The 20,745-nt window shown below is 43.3% G+C and overlaps 2 protein-coding genes across 2 annotated transcripts; both read left to right on the top strand.

Annotated features, from left to right (window-relative positions):
- Window positions 1-323: 323 nt before the first annotated feature.
- Window positions 324-3,096, top strand: cnrip1a (cannabinoid receptor interacting protein 1a). Its single transcript, XM_029624955.2, has 3 exons — window positions 324-1,058; window positions 1,619-1,763; window positions 2,055-3,096. Exons 1-3 carry the CDS (start codon window positions 877-879, stop codon window positions 2,217-2,219), a joined length of 492 nt encoding a protein of 163 aa, XP_029480815.1. The 5' UTR covers window positions 324-876; the 3' UTR covers window positions 2,220-3,096.
- Window positions 3,097-3,588: 492 nt separating this feature from the next.
- On the top strand, window positions 3,589-19,335 carry LOC115103908 (calcineurin subunit B type 1). Its single transcript, XM_029624954.2, has 6 exons — window positions 3,589-3,826; window positions 11,480-11,519; window positions 16,033-16,209; window positions 16,605-16,664; window positions 16,947-17,131; window positions 17,418-19,335. Exons 1-6 carry the CDS (start codon window positions 3,824-3,826, stop codon window positions 17,463-17,465), a joined length of 513 nt encoding a protein of 170 aa, XP_029480814.1. The 5' UTR covers window positions 3,589-3,823; the 3' UTR covers window positions 17,466-19,335.
- Window positions 19,336-20,745: the final 1,410 nt, after the last annotated feature.

Raw genomic sequence — 20,745 nt, 5'->3', positions numbered from 1 at the left:
TGATGGATGGCCACCATATTATTGCAACTTATTATGTGGCTTATGTGACATTTTTACTCCTGAACTTATTTAAGCTTGCCATAACAAAGGGGTTGGGGTTGAATACTTATTGGCTCAAGACATTTCAGCTTTTCATGTGTAATGAATTTGTAAAAATGTGTAAAAACATTATTCCACTTTGACATTATGGGGTATTGTGTGTAGGCCAGTGACACAACAGCTCAATGTAATCTATTTTAAATTCAGGCTGTAACAACACATTTTTTAAAAATTCAAGCGGTGTGAATACTTTCTTTCTTTGAACGGGGTATGGGGTAGGTGCAATGTGCACCGGTTTGAGTGTGTCAAGAACTGCAACGCTGCTGGGTTTTTCACGCTCAACAGTTTTCCGTGTGCATCAAGAATGGCCCACCACCAAAATGACACCCAGCCAACTTGACACAACTGTGGGACGCATTGGTGTCACCATGGGCCAGCATCCCTGTGGAACGCTTTCGACGCTTTGTAGTCCATACCCCGATGAATTGAGGCTGTTCTGGGGGCAAAAGAGGGAGTAACTCAATATTAGTAAGGTGTTTCTAATGGTTTGTACACTCAGTGTATACTTACGTGCATTCAGATCAGATCTTTATTTATAGGACTATCTATGGTAGACTGCCATGGATCATTTCCATCTGTATGGTGATTATCCTCAGTGAGGAACGGCGTCGGAGGAATGCAGCCATCATTGTTAGTGATTTTACCCTTTTTGCCAGCTGTACACGTCACAGCATCCTCTCTCTGGTGCGGTTGGAAATGCACCATTGCTGCATCATTCCGCTTTCATTTTAATAATTATAGGGTGCCCCCGAGACCATAATAGGTTATATTTCAGTCATGGTCGACGATGTTCCACCGATTATAAAAATTTCTATCGCTCTAAAAATTCAACCGAATGATGGACCGGTGTTTTTCAAGGTGGATGGGACCAGATTCGGCCAGAGCAGGACAATAAAATTGCTTACAGGGTCGAAGTATAAGGTTGAGGTGGTTATGAAGCCGGGCAATGCTGATGCCGCGTAAGTACAAAAGACTATATCAAGAAAAGCACTGGACATTTGCATTAGTAATATTGAATTCGTTTACAATACACTCAAATTAAATGCACCTGTCAGTCTTACTATAGCCCATTACAGTGCGTCTGTGGATGCAGCCTGATGCAGGCGCTATATCCTGCCTCCCCTGAGTGTTAGATCAAATGTTGTTTTTCTGACGTATAGGCCTATGTAACTGCATGTTGCTGTATCTTCAAATGGGTTGACTGCAAATATATGTCTGTATACTCCATATATCTTACAGGCTATTTTACAACGCAAATGCTATAGCCTACAATGGATAGGCTACAGTAGCCTACCTTTCCCCTTTCCCCTACCCGATACTCTTGCGTTAATAAATAATGTCTTGACGCGGCGTGTGAATGCATTTTTAATCAAACCAAGGAGGGTGAGTACAGAACGCATCTTTTGCGTGTTGATTCACGTCTCAACAATTCACTGCCGATGGTAGGCTACAGGCCCACGTGGGTGGGGTTGGGAATGATACCCACTAACCGGTTTCATGTCTGTTTCATGATTCCCAGTACCATGAACATCGGAGGTATCACCCTCCCTCTGGAGCAGCAGTCCAAAGACGAGGAGTCAGTGGTGTACCATGGACATTATGACACAGAGGGAGTGCCTCACACCAAGAGTGGGGACAGGCAACCTGTCCAAGTCAGCATAGAGGTAATCCAGTAGAATAGTTCATCCTAATTGTATAACTAAGCGGTAACTAACTGAGTTATTTATAATTAAGTGGTGTCTTCTGGCAATATAAATGTACATTTTCTCATATTTAGACCCAACTCAAAATAGTGATATTATCAGCACTAGTAACTCATCAATTCTCGTCACTATTTTCAGACATTTTCAAATACATTTGTCGTAAGAAATGTGCTATAGACAGTAAATCCAAGTCATCTACAACAGAGTCCCTTCAATGAATGTCTTTCTTTTCTCTGTGTGTTTTTGTGTCAGTTTGGAAAGGCGGGCCAATTCGAGACAATATGGCAAGTAAAGTACTATAACTACTACAAGCGAGACCAATGCCAGTTTGGGAACAAATTCGTCAATATCGAGTACGAATGCAAGCCCAATGAGACGCGCAGCCTGATGTGGATCAACAAAGAGGCGTTCAATTGAGGAGCACCAATCAACTCATTCTTCCAATACCCAGTAATAGAAGAAAAACAAGCAGAGGAGATGAGTTGCACACAATAACCTTTTTTTTACCATCAACTTCAGAGGAAAAAGCCTTCCTGTAGGCAGGCGTTTCAAGTCACTGAGCACCATAATTGTCTGTTTTAGAGAAAGGGGGGCAGTTATCTATCAGTCTGATCTCGGGGGGGGGGGGGGGTGTTCTTTGATTGGTTTTAATCAAGACACATGGTCAGGTTGTTATCAGCAATCTCATTGGGAATCACGGCTATACAACATCTGCTGTGTTACTCTGAGCTCTGGTCACACGAGCTGAAGCTGTGGCCCTCCTGGACCAGGCTTGAAGACAGTTGCGGGTGGAAATGTATCTAACCTGATTTATTACGTGTGAGGTGTGTGTGATGTGAGTTATATGAATAAATGTACATATTTGTGTTATTCTATGTGTTAGTTCTAGTATTGTTTAAGCCTTTGAACAGCTGTCTACTTCTGAACAGCACAATTGCGATTAGCCTATAAAGGGGTGAGACAGTTTTTTTGTTAAAACTTCTATATTATTTTATGGAGATATTCTATAATCTATTAAGTGCTTCTATTTAGGTAATGTTGTGGATCACTATCATTGTTTTGTCTCAGTTTTGTCTGTAAATGCATGGCTGAATAATCCTATGCCTAAAGGTTTTGTTCTTCAGATGCAAAATTATATGAGATATGTTCAGTTCTGTTATATATGTAATTGAAAAGTGTGGAAGTAAATATACCCATACCAGTTACTAGCGTACTTGATTAACATCATTGTACAATAATTGGAATAAGTAGTTTGTTGTTGCTGTTGTTTAAATTGTCCTATTGAAAACACTAATTTCACTGAAAGTGTTTATGATTCATTTCTCATTTCAGAAACCTGCTTAGAGACGACAGTTGTGCCATTGCTTCCTTGTCCTCATTTGCAGTCCCCTTATTCACATGCCCACTTGCACATCCTATTCCAATCCGTTAGACACATTAGGCGTCATCTTTTACATCTAGTACAGTATGGCTATTCATGCCCGTGAAAGAGAAAGCTGCAATAGTCAATCTTACAACCATGCATCTTTATGGGCAAGCCTGTAGGTGTGGCATTCATATTCACTGGTCGATTTTTCCACATACTTAAACATCACTGCATAGGTCTTCATTTAGAATCTGGATGAGGAAATAGGCCTACGCCGAAAAGCATTAAACGCATAACTTAAACCCTGTATTGATGGATAGGCAACAATTTTATGTAAATGTCACAATACATGGTTGGCATACATACATTAAAAGAAATAGACAGGGTACCCGGATGTACTGTATAGCCGCACCTCCCCCTATTCGCCTTTCAACCTCGCTCGCTCTCTACACCAACACAACCTCCTCTGCGGATCCACTGTAGCTACTGCAGTGAATCCGTCATCCTTAAAGAGAAAAGGCGAGAGCAAGTCAAGCTGGTCTATATTTATTACAACCAGAAATATTTCCCTGAAACAGTCTTAAAATTGATTGTGCAACGTCGTCCTTTCGAAGTGTTTCTCTTGCGCACCAGGTGAAGAAACCCAACCGACAGAATGGTAAGGAAAACTATAGCTAGCTATTTTAATGTTGAACCGAACGTGTACAAAATCTTACACCATATGCATGCATGCATAGCACTCAAGGCTATCTAAGATCTCGTTGCACTACGTTCTTATTCTCCGACCAAATGAGCTTGAAAGCGTGTATCGCGTTACATTTTTGCACGCACAATTTCATGTTTACAGATATGGCAATATGGCCAACGTTATGTTTTGCTGATTTATCGCATTCTGGTGTATTCTGAAAAGCTATACTGAGACTTCTCAATGTGTGACAAGTAGCTAAACCAACAACCTAGCCAGTTAGCTAAAGCTATAGGCACATGAAAAATGGCGCGAGCTTGTGGGGGAAAAGTGAAACATCGTATCTTTCCTGAACCCGCAAGCAGGCAACACTAACAAAATCGATAGGCTTTCACGCCTTAGTTTGTGCATAAATTAGATGCGCTTGTCAACTTGTTTCGGCAATATTCGGCTTTATAACGCAGGTCCAACAAAGCTGGACTAGCACTAGTTAAAACATACTACATGGTCACAGCAAATGGGCACTTTTCCTGTTTGTCACTTATGAGAGCTGTACGTTAACGTGGTTCCCGATCAACACAGCTAGCTAGCTACTCGTGGGAATGTGTTAAAAAGAACAGGACTATTCTAGTTAAGTCAGTCACATTTATTAATGTTAAACTACATTTCCAGGAAGAAAAAATTGCTTCCCAAAGATCCACCTTTTCTTACATTTTCTATATTCCCTCGCGTTACATTATTTGTATTTTCTTTTTTTACCAGTCCCAGTACAGGGATCTGAATAAATGGCTTTAAAAGGACATGCATTGCAGTAGGCCAGATACAGTTTCATACTACCCCAGTCATATCAATTTGCATCAGAGTTCCATTTAAAAAGATTGATATCTTGTCGTTCACTGACCTATTTCCTGTTCCTCCCAATTTCCAACGGTCATAGGCCTACATTAATTGTACACGCATAGCCCATGTTTGGGGGGGTCAGTAGGCGACTTGATTATTAAGCATGAATACTGGACCTGTATGCATTTCTGAAGCGCCAGCATTTAGCTCAGACCAAGTGTGCATAGTGGTTTCAGGAAAAAGAACACAAATGCATCAACCTTAAATACGCTATAGGATCTGAATATTTGCTTCAAACAAAAATATAAACGCAACATGTAAAGTGTCGGTCACGTGTTTCATGAGCTGACATAAAAGATCCCTGACATTTACCATATGGACAAAAAGCTTATTTCTCTCTCATTTTGTGCACAAATGTGTTTATGTCCCTGTTAGTGAGCATTTCTTCTTTGCCAAGATAATCCATCCACCTGACAGGTGTGGCATATCACAAAGCTGATTAAACAGCATGATCTTTACACAGGTGCACCTTGTGCTGGGGACTATAAAAGGCCACTCTAAATTGTGCAGTTTTGTCACACAACACAATGCCACAGATGTTTCAAATTTGGAGGGTGTGCATTTGGCATGCTGCCTGCAGGGATGTCCACCAGAACTGTTTCCAGATAATTTAATGTTCATTTCTCTACCATAAGCCACCTCTAATGTAATTTGAGAGAATTTGACAGTACTTCCAACCGACCTCACAACCACCAACCATGTGTAACCTTGCCAGCCCAGGACCTCCACGTCCGTATTCTTCACCTGAGGGATCGTCTGAGACGAGCTACCCAGACAGCTGATGAAACTGTGGGTTTGCACAACCAAATAATTTCTGCACAAACTGTCATGTCTGTATGGGCAGGCATAAGCTACGGACTACAAACACAATTGCATTTTATCGATGGCAATTTGAATGCACAGAGATACCGTGACGAGATCCCGAGGCCCATTGTCTTGCCATTCATCTGCCGCCATCACCTCATGTTTCAGCATGATAAGGTAAGCATGATAAGCTTCTCCTTTCCCCCTTCTGATGACCAGGTGGCGAATCGCATCTCTGCATGTCTGGCAGACATATCAGTGTGGATGACGGATCACCACCTCAAGCTGAACCTCGGCAAGACGGAGCTGCTCTTCCTCCCGGGGAAGGACTGCCCGTTCCATGATCTCGCCATCACGGTTGACAACTCCATTGTGTCCTCCTCCCAGAGCGCTAAGAACCTTGGCGTGATCCTGGACAACACCCTGTCGTTCTCAACTAACATCAAGGCGGTGGCCCGTTCCTGTAGGTTCATGCTCTACAACATCCGCAGAGTACGACCCTGCCTCACACAGGAAGCGGCGCAGGTCCTAATCCAGGCACTTGTCATCTCCCGTCTGGATTACTGCAACTCGCTGTTGGCTGGGCTCCCTGCCTGTGCCATTAAACCCCTACAACTCATCCAGAACGCCGCAGCCCGTCTGGTGTTCAACCTTCCCAAGTTCTCTCACGTCACCCCGCTCCTCCGCTCTCTCCACTGGCTTCCAGTTGAAGCTCGCATCCGCTACAAGACCATGGTGCTTGCCTACGGAGCTGTGAGGGAACGGCACCTCAGTACCTCCAGGCTCTGATCAGGCCCTACACCCAAACAAGGGCACTGCGTTCATCCACCTCTGGCCTGCTCGCCTCCCTACCACTGAGGAAGTACAGTTCCCGCTCAGCCCAGTCAAAACTGTTCGCTGCTCTGGCCCCCCAATGGTGGAACAAACTCCCTCACGACGCCAGGACAGCGGAGTCAATCACCACCTTCCGGAGACACCTGAAACCCCACCTCTTTAAGGAATACCTAGGATAGGATAAAGTAATCCCTCTCCCCCCCTTAAAAGATTTAGATGCACTACTGTTCCACTGGATGTCATAAGGTGAATGCACCAATTTGTAAGTCGCTCTGGATAAGAGCGTCTGCTAAATGACTTAAATGTAAATAAGGCACGGCCCCATGTCGCAAGGATCTGTGCACAATTCCTGGAAGCTGAAAATGTCCCAGTTTTTCCATGGCCTGCATACTCAGCAGACATGTCACCCATTCAGCATGTTTGGGATGCTCTGGATTGACATATGACAGCATGTTCCAGTTCTTGCCAATATCCAGCAACTTTGCACAGCTGTTGAAGAGTGGGACAACATTCCACAGGCCACAATCAACAGCTTGATCAACTCTATGCGAAGTAGATGCGTCGTGTTCCATGAGGCAAATGGTGGTCACACCAGATACCGACTGGTTATCTAATCCACGCCCCTACCCTTTCTTAAGGTATCTGTGACCAACAGATGCATATCTATATTCCCAGTAATGTGAAATCCATAAATTAGGAACTAATGCATTTATTTAAATTGACTGATTTTGTTATATGAACTAACTCAGTAAAATCTTTGAATTATTGCATGTTGCATTTTATGTTTTTGTTCAGTGTACTATATACTCCTTTATAGGCTGTCGCTGCAGGCAGCCAGGACTTGGGATGACGCTGATTTGGTTTTAATGGATTCTATTGGTAGATGGATTGTACACTCAGGCTGTCTCTTTGAAACCACATTCCAATTGTAAGCAGGCCCTCAGTGAGAACTGTTGAAGTCCAGTGTTTTAGGCTCTGACTGCAATATATCACATTTTTCATAAAACGTATTAAGTTCTCAGCTCTTGACAGATAGTGCTGTCATGGTGCTCAAGAGCAAAATGTGTAGCTTACTACCTTCGCATATACTGTGAAAGTTTTTCAATACAATGCGTGTCGGGAGACTGGCTTGCTTCTTCTTAACCCTTAGTACAGATGTTTTAGATAAACAAAGGGGATGGATTTGGAAGAAAATACTCCTCACTTTCCAAACCCAGTTGTAGTAATGTGAGTACTAACTGGTAACAGTGTTGAATATGCCTAGACATTTTTTTATATATTTTTAGAATGAATCGTTAGTGACAAATTAGTTGAAAATAAAGTAACAAGATCCTTGTTCATTTTATATGTTTGAACTGGCAATTGTGGTACAAACTACGCAGCTGAGTTAGGCCTAAATCCAACGCATCTGCCCTCCCACCATTTTGCAATGTCATAATTACAAAACTAGGTTTACTTCTAGAACTCCCACTGTCTGGTTACCACACAGACATGACTTTACACCAAGGAAATGGTGTAATCCTAACCCCCCCAGTCCACTTGGATTGAATGCTCTGTGTGACCTGAAGTCAGAGGCACAGGACTGTTGCAGCATCAACACTACTGTGCCAGTGATTTAAAAACACTTTGAGCATGGACATCTATGGGATTCTTGGAGTTGAGGTTAGCCTATATCAAATGAAGAAAGTGTGAGACAAAATGTTGATATTTGCCAAACCAAAAGTAACCCACACCAGTCGTAGTGACAAAAGTCACATTGCCTGGACGTTGGAGCCTAATCCCTAAAATACTGTTCATGAAACAAATTGAATGATACTTTTATTGACATTTTCCTTTACTATTTTATGACTTCAAGTGATTGGGATATGGAGCCTAATATGCACAACGTAGATTTTTTTTGTATTGTATCCAAAGCTTAGCTAGATGGAAAGACGGGGCCGTGTCTTTCTGGTTGTGAATGATCAGTCTTGGGTTATGCCAGGCTTTGTTGTCAGGAGCAAGTCAAAACAGGTCTCCTACTTTCGTTGTTTTGTATTCATCACAGAGAAAAGGAATTTCGGCTTGCAATCCCGATTCGGATTCTGCAACATAGTCCTCATCAGCACATTCTGGATGATGTGTGGATTTACACAAGGTAGCCTCGCTAGCCATTCTAATATTTGGCAGACATTTCTATCCAAAGCAACTTACTGTCCTTACAGTGCATATGTTTTTAGTATACGGTGCAGTCTGAAAGTATTCAGGCTTCTTGGCTTTTTCCACATTTTGCTGCATTACAGCCTTATTCTAAAATGGATTTAAATTGTTCGTTTTTCCCTCATCAATCTACACGCAATACCCCATAATGACAAAGCAAAAACAGGTTTGTAGAAATTTCTGCAAATGTATAATAATAATTTAAATGTATCACATTTACGTAAGTATTCAGAACCTTTACTCAGTACTTTGGCAACGATTACAGCCTCGGCTTCTTAGGTATGACGCTACAAGCTTGGCACACCTTTATTTGGGGAGTTTCTCCCATTCTTCTCTGCAGATCCTCTCAAGCTCTGTCAGGTTGGATGGGGAGCTTCGCTGTACAGTTTTTTCAGGTCTCTCCAGAGATGTTTGATTGGGTTCAAGTCCGGCATCTGGCTGGGCCACTCAAGGACATTCAGAGACTTGTCCTGAAGCCACTCCTGCATTGTCTTGGCTGTGTGCTTAGGGTCGTTGTCCTGTTGGAAGGTGAACCTTCGCCCCAGTCTGAGGTCCTGAGTGCTCTGGAGTAAGATTTCAACAAGGATCTCTCTGTACATTGCTCCTTTCATCTTTCCCTCGATCCTGACTAGTCTCCCAGTCTCTGCCACTGAAAAACATCTCTACAGCAGGATGCTGTCACCACCACGCTTCACCGTAGGGATGGTGCCAGGTTTCCTCCAGACGTGACACTTGGCATTCAGGCCAAAGAGTTCAATCTTACATTTACATTACATTTAAGTCATTTAGCAGACGCTCTTATCCAGAGCGACTTACAAATTGGTGCGTTCACCTTAAGACATCCAGTGGAACAGCCACTTTACAATAGTGCATCTAAATCTTTTAAGGGGGGGAGGGTGAGAAGGATTACTTTATCCTATCCTAGGTATTCCTGAAAGAGGTGGGGTTTCAGGTGTCTCCGGAAGGTGGTGATTGACTCCGCTGTCCTGGCGTCGTGAGGGAGTTTGTTCCACCATTGGGGGGCCAGAGCAGCGAACAGTTTTGACTGGGCTGCGCGGGAACTGTACTTCCTCAGTGGTAGGGAGGCGAGCAGGCCAGAGGTGGATGAACGCAGTGCCCTTGTTTGGGTGTAGGGCCTGATCAGAGCCTGGAGGTACTGAGGTGCCGTTCCCCTCACAGCTCCGTAGGCAAGCACCATGGTCTTGTAGCGGATGCGAGCAATCAAAAAAAAACCAATCTTGGTTTCATCAGACCAGAGAATCTTGTTTCTCATGGTCTGAGTCCTTTAGGTGCTTTTGGCAAACTTTAAGTAGGCTGTCATGTGCCTTTTTTACTGAGGAGTGGCTTCTGTCTGGCCACTACCATAATGGCCTGATTGGTGGAGTGCTGCAGGAAGGTTCTCCCATCTCCACAGAGGAACTCTGGAGCTCTGTCAGAGTGACCATCGGGTTCTTGGTCACCTCCATGACCAAGTCCCTTCTCCCCCGATTGCTCAGTTTGGCTGGGCAGCCAGCTCTAGGAAGAGTCTTGGTAGATTCAAACTTCTTCAATTTAAGAATGATGGAGGCCACCGTGTTCTTGGGGAGCTTCAATGCTGCATACATTTTTTTGGTACCCTTCCCCAGATCTGTGCCTTGACACAATCCTGTCTAGAGAGTTCTACGGACAATTCCTTCGACCTCATGGCTTGGTTTTCGCTCAGACATTCACTGTCAACTGTGGGACTTTATATAGACAGGTGTGCATGCCTTTCCAAATCATGTCCAATCAATTTAATTTACCACAGGTGAACTCCAATCAAGTTGTAGAAATATCTAAAGGATGATCAATGGAAAGAGGATGCACCTGAGCTCAATTTCGAGTCTCATAGCAAAGGGTCTGAATACTTACGTAAATAAGATATGTTTTTTGTATTTTTAATACATTTGCAAATCTGTCTAAACCTGTTTTCGCATCGTCATTATGGGGTTGTGTGTGTGTGTGGATGAGGATAAAAATACATTTAATCTATTTTAGAATAAGGCTGTAACGTAACAAAATGTGGATAAAGTCAAGGGATCTGAAAACTTTACTAATGCACTGTATATGTGACCCAAGCAGGAACTGAACCCATGACCCTGGCTTGGCTAATGCCTCTTATCAACTGAGCCACAGAAGTGCTCTATGATATTCAGGAGATAAATGTTTTAACTTGGATTTAAATGGATAGTTATTTAGAGGCATTTAGGATAGTCCATGCCCCTTTTTGGCTAGCCGTTCAGTCATGGCCCAAGTCTTTATCTAATAAGGAAGGCACAGCCTTCCTCTATCGGGCCTTTTTTTCAATTCCTTTATGTCCCACTGAGATGCGGAAAGGCAAAGGCAGTGGATTGCCCTCATTTCCAGCTCTGGCAGAATCCAGTTCATTCTGTTTGTTCTCATGCATAATGGAGAATGCCACTTCTGAGGGATAAACAAAATGCCTAGAGTGGGGTGGACCGAGAATGGGTTTCAAATCTACCTGCCGTTTTAGTGGCAGGTGGCAGGATATTGTGCCACTCTGTAGTGTTAATGTTGTTTGCCTATTAACGTACCAAGCTCACATCAATATATTAGCACATCATCACTTTCGTGTGTCAATGTTGAGGTGGTAGTGTACCCCGGACGCAATCGGGACTTTACATAAGATTGTCACCACTCAACTTGTTACAATGTAATCAATGGTAACATGGCAATATTTCAGACCCTTGGTGCGAATGCCATCTTATTATAGCAACACAATTCCTATATTTTGAAGAAGAAAATAGAGATTTTAATGGTGAATGTTATTAGCTATGGTTTCCTGTCTTCATTTCTGAATAGACATTAGGTTGGATGGTCATTCTCACCATTCTTTTCCTCCTTTCTTTCTAGGGAAACGAAGCAAGTTATCCCTTGGAGATGTGTACACACTGTAAGTATTTGAGAGCGTCACCGGCAACTTCTCCAATACTGCTGCTGTGATTCAAACAATATCCGCTGTCCTGTATGTAATATTCAGATACGACTGGAATTGAATCTTAATGTATGCATGTAAATACCTTGACCGACAACAATTTTGATGAAAAAAAAAAAAAAGTTTGGGCTATGGGATTGCATTGTCTCTGGTTTAAAGAGTTGACCGCCCAGTCAACTCAAAGGCCAGAATCTTCCCAATAGGCGTTGCAGTTTACAAAAGTCTGGGACACCTTAAGAGGTAAACAACTGGTCCGGTTGGGGGAATTGAGCAGACCAATATATACATCACCACACGCTATACTGCATACTTCAGCCCTTCACAGTGTGACCCAGTCTCAGACGCTGCTGGGAGGCTTGAGCACTTGGCTGCCACAGCTAAAAAATGCCTCCCCCCTCATAAAGGTCAGTTTCAGGGCTGGTGGGAGAGCCTTATTTATTTTTAGTCTGAGTAATATTCCATTTTTAATTGGTTTGTCACCCTGCTGCGCCATCCCTCCACCCTCATCAAACCACCCACCCCTCAAGAGAAAATGGGGCTAATTAGAGTTTCAGGACTGAACTTTCAGGCTCTACTTTTTCGGGAACTCCCACCTGTGGAGGATTGTGGCGTGCAGAGCCGGAGCTCACGTCAATGTTGGCCGGTGTCGAGTGTGTTCGGGGGGGGGGGCACCTCCGCACCTCCCTAACGAGCTGTTACGTTAGGTATCACAGGGGTGGCCGTCGGACTGTGATTTACGACGGCACTTGTTCCTTTACTTGCCTTAACCCAGAACAATCTCCCTCTCTCCGCCCAGTCTTGTACAGAATGTGTTTGACTGGAAAAGCAAATGCTAGGTTTTCAATCGTTTTGAGAGAGACCAGACTTGCGTAGGACTTTGTCACGGGTGCAAGTAGACGGTTCTACTTTCTGGTGTTAACTTAGGGGTCTCACTTCATAAAGACTTGCCACTTTGATGCTTATGGACCAGCTGACACAATCACCACCATCAAAAACACACCTGTATTTAGAGTCACGCTTGGGTTGCACACCTGCAGGACAATTAAAAACAAGAGACTTCAACAGGTCTCAAACCTCAGCCAGCCGATGGACTTCCCCACAGTGGGATATTTTGGGGACTCTCTACCCACCCCCTCACTCCTGGGAGCAGGGCGTGGGGCAGCTGTTCGCCGTGTCAAGAAGGCACACAACCTTAAATCAGCTGTGCGCACCGAGCTGGCAGTGTCTGAACACTGGGAGCTCACCCAGATCCCTGTCCAGGTCCACTAGTCAGGGCGTTCGTTAGTAGACCCCTAGAATGCTGGTCAGTTCTGTCTTTTACCCCGAATGGTAAAGGTTGGATACGGGGAATGGGAAGCTGATCCTAGCAGAGGGGCAACTTCTACCCGGGTTAGGTGACTCCCTGTGCAAGGCTGAAGCTGTAGCTAAACAGACAAAAATGACTTGCCCTGCAAAGACTGTTTTTCGCTTCAAGAGAACATGGTGACTCGCCTCTTGACACCTTGTGTTTTTCTGTAGTTGTACCCACTTGTACACCCTCCCTCCCCGCTTAGACTAGTCTTAGCACAGTGTGCGTATCTCTAAGTGGCGATCTTTAGCATCTGCTGAGAGCTTCGGGCGTGTCGTAAGGAGCACCAGTCAAGCATGGTGACGCAGCAGAACGTGGCATGCATGCAAACCCACACACAAGTATGCATGCAAACCCACACACAAGTATGCATGCAAACCCACACACAAGTATGCATGTACACAGACGGCCACGTATTGGCTACCGTGTTCGTTGGAGCAATTCATGATCTGTTCATCAAACTAGAAGAGGATCTATAGACACAGGTTGTATTTACTTGGTTTTTTTGTACACACACATTCTCACAGGCACATTCCAATCAAAAAAACTCCACAAACGCATTCATATATAAAAAAAAAAAAACAACAACAACAAGGTAATAAACCATCCAAATTGAGCTACAAACCAGCACATCAAGACAAAATGAACTTCCCATATATTGTATAGAGGCAGAGCTGAGAGTATTTATTCGGCAGTTTGGGAGAGCTGCAGTGCTTTGATGCGCCCCAGTGGGTGCCGCTTTTTCAGTAAGATCAGCGGTGTGACTCGCCCACATGTAAGGGGGGCGGGGGGGGTTGTGTTTCTGCAGCAGTGAATTAAGTGCGATGGCAACGTAGTCACCGCCACTTCCTTATTATCTGCCTCTTGTCAGATGCGTGGTTGGTTTATAGGTGTGATATTGGTTAGCTCATTGGTTAGCTTGCTAGTGGTTATATCTCTCTGGGGGGGCGCATGATTTGTTTACAGGTCTCTAGAGCAAACCAGTGTCTAGAATTACTATGAAATGACTATTTAGACTCGTACGAGGCTAAATCTTGACACGTGCCTGAATGCTAGTAACACTAACATAGCAAATTGTTGATAACCCAATTGTGGTGGTAACAGTGTTCCTAAAATATCATAACCGGGGCTTGATTCATGAAGACTCGGGAGACGGTCTCAGAACTCTCAAGCTGTCTGCGTGGTCATTGGTTGTGAGGGAGATGAGGCCCAGTGAGCCGAATTATTAAACCTATGTGAATGTAACACGTTGTCTCCTTCTGCAGATCAGTTTGTGTTGAAAGCCTCTCCAGCTGGCTGTCTGACTGCAGCTCTCAAAATACCCCCCCCCCCTTTTGTGTGTTGGCTTGCTGGGCTTCCTTGTTGCTAGGGGTTTCCCGAGGGGAGGGCAGCACCAGCCATTTAGCTGTGTGTGGAGTGAGGGGTGTTTCTCTCTGCCTTGTGGCTATAAATACTTTTTTCCTCCATCTATTTGATCTACACTGGTGGACTGTATACACGGACAGAATGGTACCCAGCACTGTTGTGCAAGTGTAATTGAATTAATGCAGTGCTGTTGGGGCCTGTGCCTCTGCAGCTACATTTTTGCGTCCCCTGGTAAAGAGTTTGTGTCAGGGGAGGAGCTATTGATGTATTTAAAAATATATATATTTTCTAAGTTTGTATACAAGAGTTAGTCCATCGTTAACGCTGAAATGATTAAGGTGTAAGTTAAATCAGCGTAACTAAAATGATCATCAATGGGCTGGCTATATCCAAATGATTTTCAATGGCATCCTTCCTTGTCTCCATGTCAGACTACTACTGACAGGCTTTTGGGGGCTGGAAAAAGGTGCATAACTTTCCGGCTTATATTGATTTGTCTTCAATTCATTTCCCACATAATTAATAAGGTTCTTAATGTAGAGAGATGAAATTACCAATGCATAAGCACCTAGTGTCGCGTAGCCATCCAAAATGCCGTATTAGCTAAAACGCCTAGAATGGGCTGTTTACATTAAGCGGCTACATTTTGATTGGATGTTGGATTTTAAGAACCCTCCCCCACAATCCTGTAGAAAGGCGCTGCGTGTTTACGTTTTTTCCGATTTGGTAGGACACATTTTGCAGAGAGTTGCTCACAAATAGATGTAAAAGGGCATCAGTTTTCACTGTGGTGCTGTATTGGCAGCACCCCATAATGTATAGCCGCCATAGTAATATTCTAGTTCTTGTGACACCCCACTCACTTGTTTTGTGGTACATCTAGTGGTGGGTCTCGGTTATGGCAGCTGTTGGTTCCTACTTGTTAAGCCTGTCATCATGGTACAACACTGCTGACTAAAACGCCACTGCCACGTCGAGGTGCCCAGAGGAACGCCTCAGCAAACCCAAGCCATATCGGGTCAGAGAGAAACTCTGGATTGCCTGTAACTGTCAAATAAAGCTGATGGAAAAAATACTTTTGAGCCTCGAAGACTGATTAAAAAAAATAGCTTGTTATTTACAGTGAGACTCTGTAGGTGATTTTAATACTAGTGCGAGGTTGATCGTATTAACAAACTACTGGAATATTCTTTCTCATGTATGTAGAATCAAGCATTGTGCACAGCAGCAGGTGAAAGGTTCATTTTGTGAAGTCCCGCCCACATTACGGCTCGCACTTAGTCTCACTTAAGTCCACCTCACGCTGTTGTGTCCACGTTACGATTAATGCATATCAGTCCAGTGATTAGTGTGTTTCGGAGGCGTCACATGACACAGTGAAAGAGCTTAGAGTGGGGAACCGAGAGGTGTGCTGCTGCTGTCGCTCAATGTTGGCCACCAGTATCAAACTACACATAGGTGGGCGGTAGCTTGGGACGGCTATGCTATGGCCAGCACTTGCAAGAATTCGGGTAAGAATCCATCGGGGATGGGTGAATCGATTCTGAAGGCCGCAAAGGACCATAACACCAGATGTAAGTGACCAGGTTGGCCCGTTTTCTTCCCCCCCCCGTGTGCTGAAAGTGTGCTTCCCGAAACCCGGCGGTGGTGGTTGCTACCCTAGAAAATGGAGTCTGCTGTGTAAAGTTTTGTTCCCCTATATGTGAATCGGTCGGTTTTTAACGGCACCCTTTCTCGCTCTCTCCTTTTCTATTTCAGTTGATGCTGATGAGATTAAGAGGCTAGGAAAGAGATTTAAGAAACTCGACCTAGATAACTCTGGCTCCTTGAGCGTGGAAGAGTTTATGTCCTTACCGGAACTCCAACAGAATCCCCTTGTACAGCGAGTTATCGATATATTTGACACAGATGGCAATGGGGAAGTCGACTTCAAAGGTAAGACTGATATATGGGGTTATTCACCTTTTCTAAATTCTAACTTCAAAAGAGCCTTTGTTGTCTGTTTTAGTCTGGTGTCTTTGTTGTAGGTTATCCTTGTGGATAATGACCAGTGCTGTTTCACCTTGAAATGAAATCATCAACCAAATGCTTAAATGTATCATGTTTTTTTTCTAAGAAGTGTTCGCCTGCATTATGATGTTATGCTGACCAACCTTAAATCAGAAAATGCCTTAACAGTTTTTGGGCCGTTTGGGCATTTTCCTCGAAAACCCCCTCTAGCTCTTATACAACTGAGTGAATGAAATAACGATATCCGATGTGTGTTCATGTCCTTGTTACTGTCCTTTTAATTGTTGGTTGACTCAAAATGGCTTCACATTCTTTGACAGAATTCATTGAGGGCGTCTCCCAGTTCAGTGTCAAAGGTGATAAAGAGATGAAATTGCGCTGTAAGTAGACTGCCAACTAATCTCAACTGCTTTCACTGTGACGCCCCCCGCCCCCCCATTTTAAAGTGATTACCCACCTTTTTGTCGATACACCAATGCTGAGCTCATAAAGCAAATGTTTGTGATTTTTTGCTTTTCTGTGTGACAAAATGATCCCCGTTCTTGGATGTTCAGAAGTTCTTCCTTTTTTAAAATACGCGTATTGGCAGGTCATTCCAATGACGCTGCGATGAAAACCCAGAGTTCTGACCCAACCTTCCGTCTTCCCCTTGTCCTGTTTAGTTGCCTTCAGGATCTACGACATGGACAAGGACGGCTACATATCCAATGGCGAACTCTTCCAGGTCCTCAAGATGATGGTGGGGAACAACTTAAAGGACACTCAGCTCCAGCAGATTGTTGACAAAACCATCATCAACGCAGACAAAGACGGCGACGGGAGGATATCCTTTGAGGAGTTTTGTGCGGTGAGTCGAAGAAACGACGTTTTAACTCTGTGATAGGGTTGCACAGTTCCTGAAACTTTCCGTAAAATGTTCACAAGTTTGAGAAATCCCATTTGGGGGATTTCCCGGAACCAGTAGGGAATAATCAGGAAATCCTCCCAACAGGGATTTCTGCAACAAAAAAACTCTGAATTTATCTGAAATGTTGCAATCATATTCTCATGATCGCGGTGCGTCACTTCTGTTCAAATTCTAAGGGTGTCTGTTGCGTCCGTGACAGTTTCTTGCCCCTCTTGTCTTCCATTAGGTGGTGGGAGGATTAGACATACACAAAAAGATGGTTGTGGACGTGTGACTGACCTCACGGGCCCCAGCAAAAAAAAATCCCTTTTCGCTTTCTTCTCCATTTCTGAGGATCTGCTCAAGGTGTCATCCAGCAACGCTCTCTGTGTATTTTTCAATGGAAGTATTTTTTCTCTGTGAAGCCACTTCTTTTTTTTCTCTTCTTTTTTTCCAACCCGAGCCTTCTGACGCCAACCATTTTATAGTGTTATCGAACATGAGTTCTCTCAATAACCCGGTGTTGCACTTTAAAAGCCTGAAGGACAGCTTTTTATCATTGAGCGAGTATTTCAGTTTGGTGGAGGAAGGGTTAGTGTGTTTCTCTTTGATTTTGAGGCAGTTGGGATTTTTTTTTCATATTTATTTTGGTCTTGGCTTTTTCTGGGTGGGGGATGTGTGTAGTTAGCTGTGATGTAACTTGATGTACTTGATTTCAACACAACACAAAAATAGAGCATGAAGTGCCAATCAGAACATAATAAACCGGTTGAATATAATGGTATACATCTTTTTCTATCAACATTCGGTAGAATTTGCTTATTTCAATGTGCATACTGCACGATTCAAACAATCTAATTACATTTTCCGGGCAAATGCTTTCCCTGCTTCTTTCACTCCCAATATTTTGAACAGCTACGTTTTTAAGATCATGTAAGACAGCCTTTTTTTTTTTATATATACGGGGGATTGTGCACTATACCTATTTATATTGTCAGGGACATCGATCATCTTGCTTTGAAGATGCAGTGGAGTAGAGAGAATAATATTTACATTTCTGCACATACAAGCTTATGGTTTTACTTCAAGGACAATTTTTTTTTTTTTTTGTCACTGGTTGGTAATGCGAATCATTTTCACCTTAAGTCTCTTATTCCAACAAAAAGCATGTCTTCATTCTGGATGGTAGGACATCACAGGCCATTAGAATATTCTCGTTAATGTGTTTTTGTATTTACTGCTTTCGTCAGCCATGTTAAGTTACAGATATGGATTGGTTACAGACTATCAAATAGAAGTAGAGATGAGTGCTTTTGGTTTAAATGCTTGTGATACGGTAAATCTAGCTTTTTGGGGGGGGGGGGGGGGGGGGGGTTGCATTTAACAACTTAAGGCAGAGCTGAGGTAACTTACAGTAAGTAGGCTACAGTTGGGACATTGAGGGATGTTAAGTTGGTTCGGCTTATGAGCGGCGTTGATTTCAACGTACACATTTTGCCTTCTTGACCATGTAATTTGCATCTATTTCATGAGCATCTTTTAATTCGGTTTCTCAAACATTGTATGGACTCTTGCCGTGAGTTGACGTAATAGTTGCCAGGTCACAGGTGGGCTGTCCCTCTTCCTCCCTACCTCCTGAACATTCTTCTTCTTTTCTTCTTGAGAAGATGCAACCGACAAGGGCATTTTATTATAAAGCTACCAACGTTCTTTACACAGAGAGAGGGGACAAGACGGAACAGGTTTTTATTTGTATCTATACATTTTATGGAATTTAAACGTGTTTTAAGTTTGTGGCTCTGCTTTTTTGCTCAACTGAATGCACCAACGGGCGGGTGTTCAAGTGCGTGATCCTGTGCCGCATGCGCCCGCCTCGCACCGCTGTTTTGTCTTCAATTGGCGTGCTGCACGACGATGGCTCTTATCTGATCTTAAAAGGCCCCGAAGTCTTGTGATGTGCTTGCATGACATGGAGGGTTCTCTCTCCCCCCCCCCCCCCTTTTTTTTCTTTGTGCATGTAGATCCATTTTTTTTGAAAATCTCTTATGTTTACATATGAATCTTAATGTTAATATATTATAACAAATGAAAATGACATGTATATGGATGTTGCCAAAAAAAAGAATTGGTGAATGTTGAATAAATATGGAAATGACTCAAAGTAACTCCACTTACATGTAACTGTTATTCTAAACAACTATAATCTTTTGGATATCTCTGTCCACTTCTATTCCAGCAAAGCTTCACTTATGCCCCAGAGTAGCCTACCAGCTCTGTTTCAGGGGGAAACAGATATATATTTTTTTCTTTACAGATATATTTGTTATTAACATGGTAGTATTAGTGGTCCCTCCTTTGTTTTTTTAAGGTTTGTGCTAAATGTGTCCACTATTGGAGGAAAGGGATCTGTGTGTGTTTTATTATGGGGTGGTATAGGGTGGAGGCAAAAAAAAACTGTTTCAGTCTTAGGTTTTTACCTTCTTATCCATCTCTGCATGCTGCATCTGCTGTGGGAACCATTTGAAACTTCATACATGAAAAAGAGAAATCAACGATTTGAAAGTTAGGAGGCTGTGAATTGTGTGACAACACATGCATTATGTATCCATGCATTGTGACCGTGGCAAGGTGGCGCTTAAATTAGAATGAATGCAGTCGGGAGGGATAGCACACTGCAGAATATGTGTGAATGCACTTTGATAGAAAGCCAGACAATTTGTTAAAGACCAGCAGCAAAGGGATATTTGTCCTATGAAAGTGGGGGAAATGTGTTTTATATTGATGATTAGCATCCCCACATGTATGACACTTTTCATTAATAGGACAACCATAATTCTATTGTACTGAAAAATGTACTCAACCAAGCAGGAGCAGAATGCACGGATGGATGGTCATGGGGTATGTTATTGTTATACTCTAAACTGGCCGCTAGATGGCAGCATAAGAGAGGGCTATAAAGAAAAGTTGCTATTGAGTGTGGGTGAATCTCAAATATTTTCCTTGTCTCCTCAAAAGGGTTCCTTCCCTCCTCGGGCCTTGTTTTTAGGAGGTGAAAATACGCGTGTCTTCAGAGTTGTGCAGAGGGTAGTGCGTAGGGCCCAGTACATTACCGGGGCCAAGCTTCGTGCTGTCCAGGACCTCTATGCCAGGCGGTGTCAGAGGAAGGGCCCAAAAATTGTGGGAGACTCCAGCCACCCTAGTCAGACTGTTCTCTCTGCTACCGCAGGGCCAAATTTAGGTCCAAGCTTCTAAACAGCTTCTAACCCCAAGCCATAAGACTCCTGAACATCTAATCAAATGGCTACCCAGACTATTTGCATTGCACCCCCTTCCCTCTTTTACGCTGCTACTCTGTTATCTATGCATAGTCACTTTAATAACTCTACCTACATGTACATATTACCTCGACTAACCAGTGCCCCCGCACATTGACTCTGTACTGGTACCCCCTGTATATAGCCTCGCTATTGTTATTTTACTGCTGCTCTTTTAATTATTTCTTACTTTTATTTCTTACTTTTTAGGTATTTTTCTAAACCAACAATGCAGTTAAGTGCTAGTAAGTAAGCATTTCA

Source organism: Oncorhynchus nerka, linkage group LG21 (assembly GCF_034236695.1).
Source record: "Oncorhynchus nerka isolate Pitt River linkage group LG21, Oner_Uvic_2.0, whole genome shotgun sequence".
In the NCBI taxonomy this organism is placed as follows: Eukaryota; Metazoa; Chordata; class Actinopteri; order Salmoniformes; family Salmonidae; genus Oncorhynchus; species Oncorhynchus nerka.
Note: the sequence above shows the minus strand (reverse complement) of the source record. Positions and strands in the feature narration are given on the sequence as shown.